The sequence below is a fragment of the Bufo bufo genome, chromosome 3, assembly GCF_905171765.1.
Source record: "Bufo bufo chromosome 3, aBufBuf1.1, whole genome shotgun sequence".
In the NCBI taxonomy this organism is placed as follows: domain Eukaryota; kingdom Metazoa; phylum Chordata; class Amphibia; order Anura; family Bufonidae; genus Bufo; species Bufo bufo.
Genome location: NC_053391.1, coordinates 424449894 through 424470318, shown reverse-complemented (window position 1 = coordinate 424470318; position 20425 = coordinate 424449894). Strand labels below are relative to the sequence as shown.

The following is a 20425-nucleotide window of genomic DNA, read 5'->3' as shown; positions in this document are numbered from 1 at the left end:
CCCTGATCTCTAGGGTCTGAAACATTTGCTTGGTTTGTCTGGGCGTAGATTCTGCACCCGCAAAGGCAGTGGGAAAATGCATCGTACATTTCTGTCCAAGTCAGACATGTAATACAGCTACTCTTAAATTTAGCTCTGACCATATCAGTGTAATAAACATCTGTTACCATACATAGCTGTTAGTTTTTCCTTGGCCTTGCTTCTTTAAGACTATACATATTGGTAATTAGGAGCTGCTTCCACATAAACAGTCAATGCCAATAGTGCTTACTGTAATAGAAGTCAATATTTCACTCCACCCATAACTTGGCCTTCAATCACCAATATTTTTCCAGACAAAAGGTCGTCATTACTCTGCTCTATGGATTTACAGCTCACTTCACACTAGCTCATTATGTTTTTAGCCCCAGGATTTATTTATTTAGCTAGCTAGTATGTACATTACATACTTAATCATGTATAGAATTGTTATAAAGCCAACATTGTGAACACGTCACTTACTACAATCAAAATAAAAGAGAACATATGTTTCAATTAACTATCATGGCCAGTAATTTGGCAAGGCTTAGGCATTCTTGTTCCCCAATGTTAATGTGTGGTATGTTTAATATAAACTGCATATAAACATACAGGAGCCCCATGAAGAATGTGTAGCCTACAACTCCCCTTAACAAAATAAACGAGATCAAAGAGTTTCTTCTTACTGAGACCTTTATGGTGACCTTTCATGTAATGCCCTGATGAACAGAATATGAAATCCAGAATACTTTTAACGCATCTAGAGGGACAAACCGGATCCTGTCTCTATGTACTTTATATCATAAAACTCCATGATCGATATTCAGTAGTGTAGCATTGGAAAAAAAACTGTGGGGGATATTTATCAAACTGGTGTAAAGTAGAACTGCCTTAGCTGTCCATGACAACCAATCAGATTCCACCTTTTATTTTTCACAGCTCCTTTGGAAAATGAATTGTAGAATCTGATTGGTTGCTATGGGTAACTAGGCCAGTTCTACTTTACACTAGTGTGCTTACAGCGTGGTTTCAATTCAATACTGAGCTATTCTCACCTAGAGATATTGGGGAGATTTATAAGGAGTGGCGTTTCATATTTCAGTCTAAACCTATGTGCATTTAGAGTAAACACACACTGCTTAATAAATCTGGAGCTTCTTCAGCTGATCTAGTGACAGAAATTGAAATGTATGCTTTTAGGTACAGATCTGAATTATGCACTATATTTTGCCAATTTGTGTCATAACTAATTGTTATGTTGGACCAATGGTGGCCCCAATACATCCTGGTTAAAGAGGACCTTTCACCACTCCTGACATGTCTGGTTTAATAGCTTCATGCATTCCCCATGTAATACCAAATCTGGAGCATCTATTCTTATGTCTCTGTGTTGTGCCATTCCTTTATTATTTCTACTATAAGTTATGAATAAATTTCTAGCAGTCTGCAATAATGGTACAGAGGGTGGTAACCAGTTGGGGGGGTGTACCTGCACAGTCTGACAATGGCAGCACTGGTTGGATAGAGTGAGTCGGCAGGTACACAATCCTACTTGTCCCTTCTCTGCTTTCAGTTAAGAAGCAATTGCGTTGGGCTAAAGATCTCAGCGAGCAAAAAGAGAATTCCTGCTAGATATTTACTGCCTAAAACCTGCATCATATGTTGTATGTTAGGGGGCCATTCACACGTCCGTTGTTTCTTTCCTGATCTGTTTCGTTTTTGCGGAACAGATCTGGACCAGTTCTGTACCCATTCATTTTCAATGGGTCCTGAAAAAAATCGGACAGCTCAATGTCTGATTTTTTTTCAGGACCCATTGAAAATGAATGGGTACAGAACTGGTCCAGATCTGTTCCGCAAAAAACGGAACAGATCAGGAAAGAAACAACGGACGTGTGAATGGACCCTTATAGCGGGCATACTCTTGGACTTTACAGCCGTTAAATGGAAGGTTTCATTGTTACTGTGTTATCAATGGATTTTTCTTTCTTTGCTTTCAGTACCGATTGCAGTTGCTACTTTCACACTCGCGTTTTGGGCAGATCCGTCATGGATCTGCAAAAATGGATCCATTACAATAATACAATCGCATGCATCCGTCATGAACGGATCCGGTTGTATTATCTGTAACACAGCCAAGACGGATCCGTCATGAACTCCACTGAAAGTCAATGGAGGTTGGATCCGTTTTCTATTGTGCCAGATTATGTCAGAGAAAACGGATCTGTCCCCATTGACTTGCATTGCGTGCCAGGACGGATCCGTTTGGCTCCGCTTCGTCAGGCGGACAGCAATACGCTGCAAGCAGCGTTTTGGTGTCCGCCTCCAGAGTGGAATGGAGACGGAACGGAGGCAAACTGAGGCATTCTGAGCGGATCCTTATCCATTCAGAATGCATTGGGGTAAAACTGATCCGAAGGCCAAAACGCGAGTGTTAACGTAGCCTTAGAGAAAAACTATCCAACACGCAAATGTAAAAAGTAGCCTCAGACTGTTACACAATGAACATACAATACAATGTTACAATAGGAGGTCATTATAATTCATCACAAATGTTCACACAATGCCCCATATGTATCAAGCTCAGTTTGCAGTTTTTTACACATTTTTTGGTGGAAGTAATGGTGTATACTTTCTGCACATGATTTATTATTCGCTCCAAACATACTTTGACCTGTACTAGACCTGCAAATCAGCATTTCAATTGTGCAATCTCCTCCACAGTATGGGAAGGAGTGATCACTAATGCCATCGCTCATTCCCATACAGAATCATTATTTGCCGGGGGCAGAACGTGCTGGCAAACGACGATTTTTTAGCCTGCCTAAAAATTGCAATTGCCTGAGTAGTCGGCAGCACTTTTACACAGGCAGATTATCGCTAACGAGCGTTCCTACAAACGCTTGTTAGCGATGATCTGGCCGACTATCTCCAGGTCTAATAAAGCTCTTACTGTTTGCGCCACATGATTCACTTTGTAATTCAAGTAAGTATGGTGGACATGTTTAATATTTATCATGTAGAGAAAGTTATTACAAGGCACTTACTAATGCATTATTACTTATATTGCTTCCTTTGCTGGCTTGATTAATTTTTCCATCACATTATACACTGCTTGTTTCTATGGTTACAACCACCCTGCAATCCATCAGTGGTGGTCGTGCTTGCACACTATAGGAAAACGTGTCAGCCTCTCTGGTGGCCGGGACCATGGGAGTGCACAAAGCATAGTGCTTTATCCTATATTGTGCAAGCACGGCCACCGCTGATGGATTGTAGGGTGGTCTGTACCATGGAAACAAGCAGTGTATAATGTGATGGAAAAATGAATCCAGCCAGCAAAGGAGGCAATATGGACAATCACAATATATTAGTAAGTGCCTTGTATTAACTTTGTATACACAATAAATGCTATTCGATGAAGTGACACAACCCTTTTAAGGAAAGAGATATTTTCACCTTATGTATGCATTTAAATATGTATGCATTCCATCTGCATGCCACAAGCAGACTGCTATAAAATGTCAACCAAAAGCTAAACCAAAAGCACAGCAAATCTATAAACGATATACTAGAAAATCTAACAAGCAACATACAACAAAAATTACGGCAAAAATAAATAAATAAGAACCCCATATTGATACATGTGGGCCACTGTACTGTATAAACATAAATTAGGGGCTGCACAAAGTAATTAAACATCAGAGACAGGTTTCCAAATGTTGTAAATCAAAAAAATAACACTACACTTTCTACGCAACATCAGTCCGGTCCTCCTGCCGCTGCTTGATTACAGACTGCAGCGGTGACATGAAAGTATGTGACAAAAGTGGTATACTGCTGAGGACAGTGATTGGCTGCAGCGGTCATGTGCTCCATACCTGCACGTCGCCGCTGCGATCTATAAACAAGTAGCGACAGGAGGACCAGACCAGCAGCGCTGAGAACGGTGCCAGAAGAAGAGGTAAGTATAACATTTTTTTTTTTTTCCACCATTAGGAGACTTATCCAAGATTTTTTATGATCTTGGACAACCCCTCTAATAAGTTTCATTATGGTTGTGCAGTACACATCAACTAAAACAAGAAAGTGCATTTAAATTAAACTATGGCCAGAAAGAGGCACAATCTGTATTTTAGCAAAGATATCAGTAATAAAAAGAGAATTGTTTGATGATAAAGAAAAACTAAATCCTAATATCTATCAATTCATTCTATTGTTTGCCTTCAGCTATTCCAGACAAACCTGTGAAAGAAAGCCCCAAAATAGTTGGAAGTGCAAAAGACACAGTCAAGAAACTCTTGGCACATAAGAACAGCCTCAAGAGAAATGAAGAAAAAATGAATTTAATACCTGAACCAGTTATTACTCCATCACCAAAGACACGCTTGCAGCCATTTGACTATGTGGATGGAGTCTACATTGGTGAAACGAAAAATGAAGAAGATGGAAAAGAATTTGAAGAAGATGACCAGAATGAAGAAGAGGAAGAAGAGGATGAGGAGGACTATGACAATGGAATTGGACAAGAAAAGATACTGAGGGGTGACGTGTTTGGTATGTTTTATCTTTTTTATTATATCATATATCAAAAATTTGTGTAGAGCAAGAAGATGAAATACACTTTTATGGCTGCTATGCAAAGGCCAGTGATTGGCTGCAGCAGTCACGTGTGGTATACAGATACATCACTGCTGCAGCCAAAATGCACCAATATTGGTGAAATTATTTGCATAAACCAGGGTGACAAATAGATGTAAGTTAGACACAGCTGTCTAATGATATGCCATATTTATTATGCAGTATGAGCGACTGTGATAATTTTGCCTCATTTTCCCAAATGCCTGGTCTAAGTTTACACTGTCTAAATGTTAGACAGCATTTGTAAATGTGGGCCAAAAATTTGGCACAAATTATACCACAAAAGTGCCGCAGCTTCACTAGTGAATTTGGGCCATTGACTTCACAATCTGGAAAAAGATCTGATGGAATGTGTTATTTTAACTGCTTAAAATCACAAATGCAAGGAGAAGGTTCACACTAAAGTGCACAAGTGGGACCTGGCTAAGGGCCTTTCACATCACCGTTTTATGTTTCCGTTTGTTGCGGAGCTTCAAGATATACCATCAATATCTCCACTTAAATGCCCTTGTAGCTGAAGAAGCAGGTCAATATCCAAGAGACAATTTCCCCAGTAACTGGACGACACACAGTTTGGGAGTCAACTAACTTTACTAGGCATAGCACACATGGTTTCAAACCCCCAACAGCCTCATTTACATACAATACATAGATTACTATGGTACAAGGAAAGGTGGGGTCAAACAATAGCAAGGGCTGATGGGAGGTTGAGGGGGGACACTGCAGCTAGTTTAAACAGGTTTGGCAGTGTCCCTGGGTCCATCTGTTACACACTGCTCCCCCTTAACCACAAGCCAGCATACACAGTCTGATCCTCCAACGGATCTGCTTGGGGATGTCTGGGAAGTACTCACGAATAACTTTTCCCGTTCAGTTTGTCGCGATAACCCGTCAGCATTGCCATTCTGTTTTCCGGGGCGGTAGTGAATTGTAAAATCGTATGGTTGTAACGCCAAGCTCCAGCGCAACAACCGGGCATTGTCCCCTCCCACACGATTTAGCCATACTAACAGGTTGTGATCCGTGAGTAATGTGAACTGCTGTCCATGCAAGTAGGTTTGAAGCTTCTTTAGGGCCCACACCACAGCCAGGCATTCCTTCTCTATGGCGGCGTAGCTCACTTCCCTGGGTAGAAGCTTCCGACTCAAGTAAACTACGGGATGTTCACTGCCATCTTCTCCAACTTGGCTCAGTACCGCTCCCAATCCAAACATTGAAGCATCTGTGTGAACGAGTAATCTTTTAGATGGATTGGGAGCAGCGAGTACAGGACTATTAACAAGGGCCTGCTTGAGCTGTTGGAATCCCTGCTCACACTCTGGGGCCCAGACTACTTGGCGGGGACGGTTCTTTTTGGTGAGGTCAGTGAGGGGTTTGGCCAGGGTACTATAGTTTGGGACAAATTTTCGATAATAGCCCGCGGTCCCTAGGAAGGCTAACACCTGCATTTTGGTATGGGGGGTTGGCCACTGGGCTACTGCCTCTACTTTAGTGGGCTCAGGCTTTTGCTTCCCACAACCCACGCAGTGTCCTAGGTATGGTACCTCTGCCATCCCAATATGGCACTTGCTGGGCTTTATGGTTAGGCCAGCCTCTCTGATGCGGTCTATCACGGCACTTATGTGTCTCAGATGCTCTTCCCAAGTTTCACTATAAATAGCAATGTCATCCAAGTATGCACATGCATAATCTTGGAAGCCATCAAGCAGCAGGTCCACCATACGTTGGAACGTGGCTGGGGCATTTTTCATCCCAAATGGCATGACCTTAAATTGGTAGAGACCAAACGGGGTGACAAAGGCCGACTTGGGAATGACATCTGGCGCAAAGGGAATTTGCCAATAGCCCTTACATAAGTCGATGGTCGTGAGGTATTGACCTCTAGTCATCCTATCTAAGAGCTCGTCTATCCTGGGCATAGGGTATGCGTCAGAGACTGTTTTATCATTGAGTCTCCGGTAATCTACACAAAAGCAGGTTGTGCCATCCCGCTTTGGTACTAGAACTACCGGAGAGGCCCAAGGGCTATCTGATGCTTCTATGACCCCTAAGTGGAGCATTTCCTGAATTTCCTGTTTCATGTGCTCCCTGACAGCCTCAGGATTTCTGTAGGGCGTCTGTCTAAGGGGTTGTTGATCGGCCGTGTCTACCCTATGGGTAGCTAGTGTAGTGTGGCCAGGTGCGTTAGAGAATGTGGTGCCCTTTGTTGTCGCACCTGGATACGCTCTTGGGGACTTAGTCTCTCCCCTAGCTGAACTTTATCTAGGGTCCCTAGTTTATCATGCTCCCCTAGAAGATCCGGTAGGGGAAGATTCTCAAAGTCGTCAGAGGCGGGCACGCATATGGCGGCCACATCCTCTGTTCTCTCATAGTAGGGTTTGAGCATATTCACGTGAAGCATGCGTCTCCCCCCACTACCAGAGCACGGGCCGATCACGTAAGTGGTGTCGCACCTCTGCTCCACCACTTGGTATGGGCCCTGCGCTGAGTCAATTCCTCCAAGCGGTCACGGAGCTCCAGCACATAGGGTATGACAGGGGTACCATCCTCACCTACTGCTCCCTCCCAGTGTTCCTCGGATTAAATCTAGGGGACCTCTAACTCTCCATCCGAACAGTAGTTCGAACGGCGAAAACCCTGTCGATTCCTGCGGCACTTCCCTGTAAGCAAAAAGGAGGTGGGGTAGGAATTTTTCCCAGTCCCAACAGGTGTCAGTAAAGGTGCTAAGCATCTGTTTTAAGGTGCCATTAAATCTTTCACACAAGCCATTCGTCTGGGGGTGGTAAGGTGAACTAACGATGGATTTGATGCCGCACAGTTTTCACAGCTGTTGGGTAACTTCTGCAGTGAACTGAGTGCCCTGATCCGAGACTATCTCTCTGGGAAAACCCATCCGAGAGAAGACTCACATCAATGCCTCCACCACCGTCTCTGCCTGAATATTAGTTAAAATATACCTTTTGCCTGACGGGCTGGGTTTGGCCAACAGTCTTATAATATCTACCGCTACCCGTCCGATTGGTTCTTCGATGATGGGTAGAGGTTGCAACTTAGCTTTGCGGCGATCCCCTCTTTTACCTACTCGTTGGCATGTGTCGCATGTTTGACAGTACTGCCTAACATCTTTAGAGAAAAGTGTGGGTAAGCCTGTATCTGGTGTGGCTGACCCCTAAGTGTCCTGCCAAGGGGATATCATGCGTGATCTGTAATAACTCCGTCCTGTACTTCTGTGGGACTACTAGCTGTCGGGTGGGGATAGTTGGGGACCCTGCTGTGACCCTTTTAGAGTCCCGGTACAATAACCCCTGCTGCCAAAAATATCTCTCTCCTTCTATTCCGGTCTGGGCCTGGTTAACTTTATCCCTATAAACCTGCAACGTAGGGTCACTAAGGGTTTCCTGCCCAAATGCTGCGGGGGTATCCCAGGGGATAGGGTGAACGTTTTGGGGAAGGGTTCTTACCTGGATCTCAGAGTGTGTCGGGTTGTTCAGGGAGTGGGCCTGTGACCTGGTGGTAACAGGATAGGTCTCGTTGGTACCCTGGGAAGGTACAAAAGCGTAAGTCATCGGGCCAAGATCATTTCCCAGCAAAACATCAGCGGGTAGGTCTTTTATCAACCCAACATTAACCATTCCCGCCCCCACACCCCAATGTAGATGTACCCTGGCTGTGAGTAATTTGTGGATGGTCCCTCCCGCCACCTGTACAGCTACAGAACCCCCAATGCGGTTGTTCTCTGGAACCAGATGTCGTCGCACCAGGGTGAGGGTGGCACCAGAATCGCGCAGCCCCTGGGTCTCCTTGCCGTTGAGGATAACCATCTGCCTGTGATGCTGTCGATTATTAGTCTCCGCCTGTATTGGGTCTGCCTCGTGTAGGACACCCCAGTGTTCCTCTGGATCCTCTGCTCTGATGTTAAGCGGGACAGCCTCTGTATGGTAGTAGTGGGCGGCTGCCCGCGCTGGAGGAGGTGGACCTGGACGGATCCATGCAGCCTGGTTTTGGTTATAGGTACAGTCCCTTTGATAATGCCCAAACTTTTTGCAGGCATGGCACTGTATGGTGCTGCGATTAGGGTATCTGTTTGCTGGGATACTAGGCAGGAGCCCTGTGCGTTGTGGTGCTGGTGGCCCAGGGGGTATTGGTCTGGTATTGGTCTGCAGCTAGTTTAAACAGGTTTGGCAGTGTCCCTGGGTCCATCTGTTACACCGTTGTTCTGCTCTGTTAGAGGAGCAGAACAGCAAAATAATGGAAGCTGTATAGGACACATAAATGACCCGTATGGAGATGAACGGACTATATTGACTACAATGGTGTCTGTAGTTTCCGTTCGAAATCCTGTTTTTCTTGCCGTTGAAAAAAGTATTTTTGACCAAACAGACCTAACACAAATGTGAACTCAGCCTTAATGATTATTTTCATTTGTATAGCTGAAATATCCACAGCAGTATTCATATTCTACATACTATATCTGTCTTCCTGGAAGAGACCATATACTACAGGTATATGCCAGCAGTTTTCTACAGGAAGATCAGTCTTATTAACAGCAGAGAAACACTGCAAGCTCCAACCTACATTTTCTTTACATTCATAGCATGGCATTATTTGGCTTGGAATGCAGATTTCTCCAGGCTACATGGAAAAGGAATGTAGATGAATTACATTAAGAAGGAAGTGCACGATATTATCTCATCTCTCTCTTTGCTAGGAAACAGTTCAGATATCACAGTTTTTTTTTTTACACAAGTGTGGTTTATCTTTCATCTAATTCATAATGAAAACCAAAATGGTAGCATAACAGGAAAAAACAGGCAGTAACATATTGAAAGGGTACCTTTCATGTCAGAAAACATATGATAAGTCATTCTGACTGCTGTGTTGGGCTCAGCCTGCCTCTTCAAGGACAGCTCCACAACTCCAAATCCCAGTTTGTGCTACTCATTTCAGCAACTAGTGGGGACCTCAGTTTCCAGACTCGATCAAAAAAAGTTGTAATACAACTTATTAATGGAGTTTTCCAATCTTACACAGTATTACAATGCACTAAAATAAGTCATGACTTTCTTATCAGGAAGGGTCCATCTGCAGGGACGCCCACAATTTAGAGAATGAAGGACTACTACTCTTCACTTTCTTTTATCCATGTTCAGCATGTGTATTAATAGCTTAGCCCCATATAAGTGTATAGGACTGCACGGCAATGTCTAGTAAAAGCCTTAGAGGATTCAGCACTCTGACAAGCACAATGACCCTTTCTTTCTATGATCAGTCAGGTTCCAGAAGTCAATATGCCATCAATCACTATTGCGGAGAATATTGTTTTTCCCTGTGGAGAACGCCAAGTTTGTGTAGGCCTTTTTATTATCAAAAACACTCTGCCTTTGTGTTATATCCCAGGCCATGTTTCAAGGCCTGTTTAATGTCATTGTCCAATCTGGATATTTATGGCATATTATCAGGATATGCCATAAATGTCTGAAAGGTGCAGGTCCCACCTGGGAACTGCACCTATTTCAAGAACAAGGCCCTGCTGTGAATAAAAAGAACATTGTACATGTGCTGCGACCTCTCCATTCATGGCTATGGGACTTCTTAAAATAGCTCGGCTATTGTCCATTCACTGCTATGGGACTTCTGCTCTCCACTTATGGTGGGGACCGTTCTTATGATATGAGCCACATGGGACCTGCACCAATCAGACATTTATGCCATAAACATCCAGACTGGACAAAAGCCAGACACTGACTTAAAGGTGGGGCTAACTAGCCATAGACCCTACTGGGTAACTTCCCAGTGGGTCGATGCCCAGTGATCCACCCAAGCCCTCCTCATGGTCACTGTCCAGGTACATAACATTCTGATGCTCTCAGCATTACCTAATGCTAGGAATATCAGGTACTTATTAACCTGGCCAACAGTTTCTTGAAGATGTCGAGAGATAAGGTGAAGAGGGGAGGAGCGGACTACAATTTAGATGGGATTGGCTGGGCTCTGTTGTGAATAGGTACTGCCCCTTGGGATCTTTTTTGCTTATTTGCATACCAATATAAATATGGTTTTCAGAGGCAATAAAGATCTAAAAAGGAACACAAAAGTATGTCTGGGATAGGGTGTATGTGAGCTATAGTGCACCAGGAAACTTGTATTGGTGGTGACAGATTCCCTTTAAGGGGTAGCCATCCAACAGGTAGGACTAGACTGCCAGATTTGGCCTCCTAGATAAAAACTTATTTATATTAATTATCAACTATTAGCATACTCTTCATTTTGTGTGCCTGGTAGTTTAAGAGAACTAACTTTTTATTTACTGAAATACCTACTTTATAGGGTTTTATGTCTTATTGATGTATGATATCCATGGTCTTGGGACATATGGCAGCTATGGTTTTGCATATGTATGGGGTTTTCTTTATATAATTTTTTTTTATGTAATATGGGGCACGGTAAACATGCCGAGAGGTGGCCGGAATTAAACGGCATTATAGTAAATGGGGCCAGGCTTCCGGCGGCACGCGTGCACTAGTGGCAGCACGGGTCCGGCAGGCTGTTCACCTGCTGCAACAGCCTGCCGGAGAAGGCTGCTGCTAATGTGAAAGTAGCCTAAGACAGCTTCCGAGCTGTCTGACATTTCGACCATTTTCTACGCCTAAAACAGGCGTACAAAATGATGAATGAGACAGGCCTACCGGCCGGTACCCTTTCCCGCCGAGCCAAGCCCACAATTTTAAACCTGGTGTGAGCGGGGCAAAGTCGCAGATAGCGGCAGAACTAATAGATGAGCCGCCATCTGCGCCTGAAATACTGAATACTGCTCCTGATATGTCATATACGATCTCTGGGGGACACTCAAATCTGGTGATCACATGGCCACGAGATCAAATGGTAGCATTGCTGCTGCCTCAGAGAAGACAGATGTGGGTGTGGCTTACGTTTACAGCGCATGCTGCAAAATATTTTTATATATAATGATTATAGTACCTGATGTTCCTTAGCAGCACAGTCACATAATACATAAGTTCACTCTGCATAGAAGTATGAAATGAATGTATGTGTGTAAATGTATTCCTCACAGCTTGAATGAAATACCGGGATGATGAAGACCATCCTGGAAAAACTAATTAAAAAGCAGGGTCACTTTGAGATAAACTGTATATTGTTGGCAAGGTGAAATGAATATAACCGGCCTTGTGCTTATTTTTCTGTATTATTCTTAGGAACTTTTACTGCCGATCACTCTTGACTCGGGAGACAGGGTTTGTCCATGTGTGGGATTTTCATCAGATTTTATAAACAAAGTCAAAATGTTATAAAACTAACACACGGCATGAATAGAAATTAACAAAGTGCTTTCCTTCAACAGCATAAATTCTATCGGTTTCATCTAAGCTGTTGATCTCCCCATTGTGGAACATTTTTAGAATGGATATATACTAAATGACTTTTCCGCATGGGAAACATACTTTATTAATATCTTATGAGCTCATTATAGTCTTAAAGTATAAGAATTCTGGAATACTCGGCAAAATGGTTTCCATTAACTTAATAGGCACCACATGTACAATCCATAAGAAAGCCGATCATATTTTCTTCTGAACTGAGCAATAAGTTATGGTAAGAAATACAATCTCTGGAGCTATGTATACATTAATACCTGTTGTACCTATGTTTTTTAAATGACTAGGGAACAGCAATCTTCTAAATGCATATGGCTTATAAGGATTTATTTAAGAAACTGCCTAATGCAAGAGTCATACTCAGAGTCATATACAACGTATTACAGACCTCTCAGGAGTTGTCCAGGATTACAAAAAAAAATCTGATTTTTTCCCCCCAGAAATAGTGCCACCCTTGTGTGATATTGCAGCTGATCCCCATTCCAGTGAATGAGGCTGGCCTACAATACCAGACGCAACCAACAAACAAGTGTGGCACAGTTTCTTAAAGTTTCTTTGTCACCCAACTTTTTCATCTGTTCTTAAAATTAAGCTTTAGGCTAAAAGTGTTGATAAGTTGTACACACTTATCTTTACTTAAAATGAATAGAAGAGCAGTCCAAAAGTGCATACATTTAATTTTCATATAAAAGGATACCCGCAGTCCAAGATGTACATATGTTTTATGTAATCATTACTGGTTTGTAGCATTCACTTATGATCCCTGAGCCACTCTTTGGGAAACACTGTCCTACAGATCCAATATGGGAATCACCTTTTGATAGAGTTTGATGGAATGCACTCTAAACATAGTAATAGAGCAAGTCATTCAAGAGCATCTGTCACCCTGATCAACCCTATTAAAGCAGGCATACTGCCTGGAAGGGTTGGTCAGGACGACTAAAATGAGCTCTGTCCTTCTGCAATCTGTATTACCAATGCAGAGGAATTCTTATGTCTAGCTATATGCAAATGAGGTGCTTGGAGCACTACTTCAACTCCACATCTTTCCGCCCCCCCTCCTTATAGTGAGAATGACAGGGCCAGGCCTCAATGCTCTTATGCCTGGCCCTATCATCTCAACCATGTTTCGTTGCGATGAAGATCTCAGTGCACTTGTCCCAGCTTTGAAATCTTTATTACACTGCCACTTGCACACGTGCATCTTGGAGACCTTTCCTCACCCATGGCAAAGATTCAGTTTGCTTCCCTTTTCACTGTAACTAAGTAAACTAGCCAAGGCATAGGGGTTTGTCGGTGCCCCCTACAACCCATTAGGGGTACATGCCCCTTCCAGTTACGTCCCTTGGTTAATCATTTATTACAGATTTTATTCAAATGTACCCAAAACCTCTAAGGCCTCTTTCACACGGGCGTTGCGGGAAAATGTGCGGGTGCGTTGCGGGAACACCCGCGATTTTTCCGCGCGAGTGCAAAACATTGTAATGCGTTTTGCACTCGCGTGAGAAAAATCGCGCGTGTTTGGTACCCAAACCCGAACTTCTTCACAGAAGTTCGGGCTTGGGAGTGGTGTTCTGTAAATAGTATTATTTTCCCTTATAACATGGTTATAAGGGAAAATAATAGCATTCTGAATACAGAATGCTAAGTAAAACAGGGCTGGAGGGGTTAAAAAAAAATAAAAAATCATTTAACTCACCTTAATCCACTTGCTCGCGATGCCCGGCATCTCCGTCTGTCTCTTTTACTGTATAGGACCTGTGGTGAGCATTAACTATAGTTTAAGGACCTGGGATGACGTCACTCTGGTCATCACATGGTACGTCACATGATCTTTTACCATGGTGAATCATGTTCCATGTGATGACCGGAGTGACGTCATCCCAGGTCCTTAAACTATAGTTAATGCTCACCACAGGTCCTATACAGTAAAAGAGACAGACGGAGATGCCGGGCATCGCGAGCAAGTGGATTAAGGTGAGTTAAATGATTTATTTATTTTTTTAACCCCTCCAGCCCTGTTTTACTTAGCATTCTGTATTCAGAATGCTATTATTTTCCCTTATAACCATGTTATAAGGGAAAATAATAAGGTTCGGGTCTCCATCCCGATCGTCTCCTAGCAACCGTGCGTGAAAATCGCACCGCATCCGCACTTGCTTGCGAATGCTTGCGATTTTCACGCAACCCCATTCATTTCTATGGGGCCTGCGTTACGTGAAAAACGCACAAAGAGGAGCATGCTGCGATTTTCACGCAACGCAAAAGTGATGCGTGAAAATCACCGCTCGTGTGCACAGCCCCATAGAAATGAATGGGTCGGTATTCAGTGCGGGTGCAATGCGTTCAACTCCCGCATCGCATCCGCGCGGAATACTCGCTCGTGTGAAAGGGGCCTAACTCTGTTCACACACCTTGGCTTTAAATGGCATTGTCCAACTTACATTTAAAGGGGATGACCACTTTTTGCTTACTGCTAACCAATGTGAGATGATTACATGCCACTTACTACTATAGTTTTTGTTAAAATTCTGCACCATTTCCTATATTTCATAAGGTATGAAATGCTCCTTTGTTTACAAAGTCTTTTGTGATGTCTGCACAGAGGTCCTGTCCATAACCACCTCAGCCCCCATAGCTTAAACACCCTTAATGACCAGGCCACTTTTTACACTTCTGACCTACACTACTTTAACCGTTTATTGCTCGGTCATGCAACTTACCACCCAAATGAATTTTACCTCCTTTTCTTCTCACTAATAGAGCTTTCATTTGGTGGTATTTCATTGCTGCTGACATTTTTACTTTTTTTGTTATTAATCAAAATTTAACGATTTTTTTGCAAAAAAATGACATCTATATATAAATTTTTCTCTAAATTTATTGTTCTACATGTCTTTGATAAAAAAAATGGTTTGGGTAAAAGTTATAGCGTTTACAAACTATGGTACAAAAATGTGAATTTCCGCTTTTTGAAGCAGCTCTGACTTTCTGAGCACCTGTCAGGTTCTACAATGGCCAGACAGTACAAACACCCCACAAATGACCCCATTTCGGAAAGTAGACACCCGAAGGTATTCGCTGATGGGCATAGTGAGTTCATAGAACTTTTTATTTTTTGTCACAAGTTAGTGGAAAATGATGATTTTATTTATTTATTTTTTCTTACAAAGTCTCATATTCCACTAACTTGTGACAAAAAATAAAAACTTCTATGAACTCACTATGCCCTTCAGCGAATACCTTGGGGTGTCTTCTTTCCAAAATGGGGTCACTTGTGGGGTAGTTATACTGCCCTGGCATTCTAGGGGCCCAAATGTGTGGTAAGTAGTTTGAAATCAAAATGTGTAAAAAATGGCCGGTGAAATCCGAAAGGTGCTCTTTGGAATGTGGGCCCCTTTGCCCACCTAGGCTGCAAAAAAGTGTCACACATCTGGTATCTCCGTACTCAGGAGAAGTTGGGCAATGTGTTTTGGGGTGTCATTTTACATATACCCATGCTGGGTGAGATAAATATCTTGGTCAAATGCCAACTTTGTATAAAAAAATGGGAAAAGTTGTCTTTTGCCAAGATATTCCTTCACCCAGCATGGGTATATGTAAAAAGACACCCCAAAACACATTGCCCAACTTCTCCTGAGTACGGAGATACCACATGTGTGACACTTTTTTGCAGCCTAGGTGGGCAAAGGGGCCCACATTCCAAAGAGCACCTTTCGGATTTCACCGGCCATTTTTTACAGATTTTGATTTCAAACCACTTCTCACGCATTCGGCCCCTAAAATGCCAGGGCAGTATAACTACCCCACAAGTGACCCCATTTTGGAAAGAAGACACCCCAAGGTATTTCGTGATGGGCATAGTGAGTTCATGGAAGTTTTTATTTTTTGTCACAAGTTAGTGGAATATGAGACTTTGTAAGAAAAAAAAAGAAAAGAAAAATCATAATTTTCCGCTAACTAATTTTCCGTGACAAAAAAAAAAAAAATTCTAGGAACTCACCATGCCCCTCAAGGAATACCTTGGGGTGTCTTCTTTCCAAAATGGGGTCACTTGTGGGGTAGTTATACTGCCCTGGCATTCTAGGGGCCCTAATGTGTGGTAAGTAGGTAAATGACCTGTGAAATCCGAAAGGTGCTCTTTGGAATGTGTCACACATCTGGTATCCCCGTACTCAGGAGAAGTTGGGCAATGTGTTTTGGGGTGTCTTTTTACATATACCCATGCTGGGTGAGAGAAATATCTTGGCAAAAGACAACTTTTCCCATTTTTTATACAAAGTTGGAATTTGACCAAGATATTTATCTCACCCAGCATGGGTATATGTAAAATGACACCCCAAAACACATTGCCCAACTTCTCCTGAGTACGGCGATACCAGATGTGTGACACTTTTTTGCAGCCTAGATGCGCAAAGGGGCCCACATTCCTTTTATGAGGGCATTTTTAGACATTTGGATCCCAGACTTCTTCTCATGCTTTAGTGCCCCTAAAATGCCAGGGCAGTATAAATACCCCACATGTGACCCCATTTTGGAAAGAAGACACCCCAAGGTATTCAATGAGGGGCATGGCGAGTTCATCGAAAAAAAAAAATTTTGGCACAAGTTAGCGGAAATTGATTTATTTATTTTTTTCTCACAAAGTCTCCCTTTCCGCTAACTTGGGACAAAAATTTCAATCTTTCATGGACTCAATATTCCCCTCAGCGAATACCTTGGGGTGTCTTCTTTCCGAAATGGGGTCACATGTGGGGTATTTATACTGCCCTGGCATTCTAGGGGCCCTAAAGCGTGAGAAGAAGTCTGGAATATAAATGTCTAAAAAATTTTACGGATTTGGATTCCGTGAGGGGTATGGTGAGTTCATGTGAGATTTTATTTTTTGACACAAGTTAGTGGAATATGAGACTTTGTAAGAAAAAAAAAAAATCTCCGCTAACTTGGGCCAAAAAAATGTCTGAATGGAGCCTTACAGGGGGGTTATCAATGACAGGGGGGTGATCAATGACAGGGGGTGATCAATGACAGGGGGGTGATCAGGGAGTCTATATGGGGTGATCACCCCCCTGTCATTGATCACCCCCCTGTAAGGCTCCATTCAGACGTCTATGTGTTTTGCGGATCCGATCCATGTATCCGTGGATCCGTAAAAAACATACGGACATCTGAATGCAGCCTTACAGGGGGGTGATCAATGACAGGGGGGGTGATCAATGACAGGGAGGTGATCAGGGAGTCTATATGGGGTGATCACCCCCTGTCATTGATCACCCCCCTGTAAGACTCCATTCAGACGTCCGTATGTGTTTTGCGGATCCGATCCATGTATCCGTGGATCCGTAAAAATCATACAGACGTCTGAATGGAGCCTGACAGGGGGGTGATCAGGGAGTGTATATGAGGTGATCACCCCCCTGTCATTGATCACCCCCCTATAAGGCTCCATTCAGATGTCCGTATGTGTTTTGCGGATCCGATCCATGTATCCGTGGATCCGTAAAAAACATACGGACGTCTGAATGCAGCCTTACAGGGGGGTGATCAATGACAGGGGGGTGAGCAATGACAGGGGGGTGATCAATGACAGGGGGGTGATCAGGGAGTCTATATGGGGTGATCAGGGGTGATCAGTGGTTCATAAGGGGTTAATAAGTGACAGGGGTGGGTGTAGTGTAGTGGTGTTTGGTGCTACTTTACTGAGCTACCTGTATCCTCTGGTGGTCGATCCAAACAAAAGGGACCACCAGAGGACCAGGTAGCAGGTATATTAGACGCTGTTATCAAAACAGCGTCTAATATACCTGTTAGGGGTTAAAAAAATCGCATCTCCAGCCTGCCAGCGAACGATCGCCGCTGGCAGGCTGGAGATCCACTCTCTTACCTTCCGATCCTGTGAACGCCTTCCTGTGTGCGCGCGTTTACAGGAAATCTCGGCTCACGCGAGATGACGCGTATATGAGTCGCTGAGCGCAGGGCTGCCGCTTCCGGACCGAAATCCTGCGTTAGGCGGTCCGGAGGCGGATAAGATGGCTGCTGATGGAGGATCATGTGACCAGGCAAATCACCCCCATGCGATCTCTCCTCAATTTACAGATGGCAGGTGGAGTGTGTTTGAATGGAGGAGGCATCGCATGGAGGTGATTTTCCTGGTCACATGACCCTCCAGCAGCAGCCATTTTATGGACAGGACCTCTGTGTGGACAGCAGAAAATGCTTTGCAAACAAGGGGGCTTACCTGATGAAATCTAGAAAATGGTGCAAAATTTTAACAAGGACTATATCAGTAAGTGGCATGTAATTATCTCATAAACACATTGGTCAACTATAAGCAGAAAGTCGCCAGCCCCTTTAAAGAAGAAAAACTCACTTCACTGATCCCCCACTGCTCCCGATCATCCTTGCTGAACTCTACTTCCTGCTTCCTCACCACACACAGGAAGTGACTGCTGAGCCAATCACTGGCCACAGCCAACGGCAGGACCAGGAAGGAGGAATTAGTAGAGACCTAGGAAGCATCGGAACAGGAATGTCAGGGAATCGGCGAGGTGAGTATCACTTTTTTTTTTTTTACACCATTCTATTTTTATTTAAAAAAAAATGTACTGACAGGACAACCCCATTCCAATGTTCCAATGCGGAACAGAAATAATTTAGATATCCTAGTACAGAAGTGAAATAGCCTTTCTATTAAGTGAAACACTGAATGTGTTTAATGAGAGATCCTATGATACAGAACTTAAGTAGCTCATGGCTTTACACCATCCAGTCTCACATTACACCGCTTCTCCTGGCAATAGTTCCATAAATGTTGAGTTCATTCAGCTGATGGATTGCTCAGATATCCAGACTACTAAACATTTTTGCTCATGTGTTAAAATAAATAGAAGACAGTATTATGTGATTGGTCTTTTGTTATCAGACCATCTAAGGAGAAAGTCTGTGCATGGAAATTTAATACAGATTTGTTGGAAGGAAGAACTTGCTTTATCCCGGATTTTGCTTCAGATGACTGTGCCTGTGTGGTCTAGGTGTAAATGTTTCCAAGCATAAACCTACATGTTTATTTTAATTAACGTAACTGGAGATCTTCTTAGGTAAACTCACTGAAAAATCTCTGTCAAACAAGAAAAGTTTATGAATGAGCATTCGTTACCTACACCACCTCATGGCAACTGGACTATGGAGATTTTAATGTAGGGTTTCTATATTTTATTATTGTGTTCTGTAACTGGACCTAATACTCAAATGAATTCAGTACAGAGCTGCAGCATCATTTTCTTGCAGTAAAAGGCTTATATACCCCCTAGTCTGTTTCACTACTTTGACACTGTGTACTATGCACCAGAGAACATACGCAATAACTAGAGATGATTTCAAAAATTTGATCGGTTCACAGAATTTTTCTGAAAAATTTGCTTAGATCCAAATCTATTTGCGGCGAATCGCATTAAAAAACACCTATTTCCTGGCTACAGAGAGCCTTTATATGGTTGTAGAACATTGTGCCTTGCAGTAACACGCATAGGGAGTCTGCTTTGGTAGTGAAATAATACTGTGAGTTAGTATGACATGCAGATGACAGGTGTCGCTCTTAGAATTACTGCACACTTCACTTATTTGGGCAGTCACGGGGCAAAAACTGACCAAACAACTCGAGATTGAACTCAGCCTTACAGGTAGATGTTAGCGCCAAAAAGAAGCGCACTCCTTTTACATCGTCGTCAGCTGATTCCACATAGATGTCTACAGAACCTGTTCTATTAAATGCTTAAACAAATAGAGCCCCCCGACAGAGTGGAGAGGGTGTCAGCAGTAAGTTTGTGTTTACATCACAGATTATTTTTTTTTGCCCTTCCTCTGACCTGTCAGAACAATAACCCACAAAAACCGGATCCTGTGTGGAGCATACGCCTTCACTCGGTCAGCATTTGTTCAATAATCCATCAGTATTGCTAATGCCAAAAAAAGAAAAACAGGAGTGGATAGATGACACGTGAATGGAATATTTGCATGTCTTCTGTGTTTTGTACCCACTCCTGCTTTTGGATACCAAATCATAAGCCAATTCTGATAAGACCATACAGGACTTAAAGCTGCTACACAGACAGGATCCGTTGTGCGTGTCCTTTTTCCTTCCTTCCTTCTGTCAGATCAGAAGAAAGGTCAAATAAATCATGATGTCAGCCAGGCTGAAAGCTAAAATAGTGGCCCAGTCATGAAGTGGAAAGGGTGGGAACAGCATGAGAAGTCCACAGAGTGGACCTATGACATAGTAGTGAGGTGGAAGCAGCATGAGGAGGCCACAGAGTGGCAAGGTGACATAGTGTGGAGATGGCAGAAGCACGAGGAGACCACAGAGTGGCAAGGTG

The 20425-nt window shown here is 43.2% G+C and overlaps 1 protein-coding gene across 1 annotated transcript in view; it reads left to right on the top strand.

Annotated features, from left to right (window-relative positions):
- The window catches only part of EGFL6 (EGF like domain multiple 6), a 144204-nt gene that overhangs the window by 95794 nt on the left and 27985 nt on the right, over window positions 1–20425 (top strand). The window contains exon 8 of the mRNA XM_040421958.1: window positions 4249–4575. Within this exon, the coding sequence (XP_040277892.1) occupies window positions 4249–4575 (327 nt within the window). The remainder of the gene's footprint in view (window positions 1–4248; window positions 4576–20425) is intronic.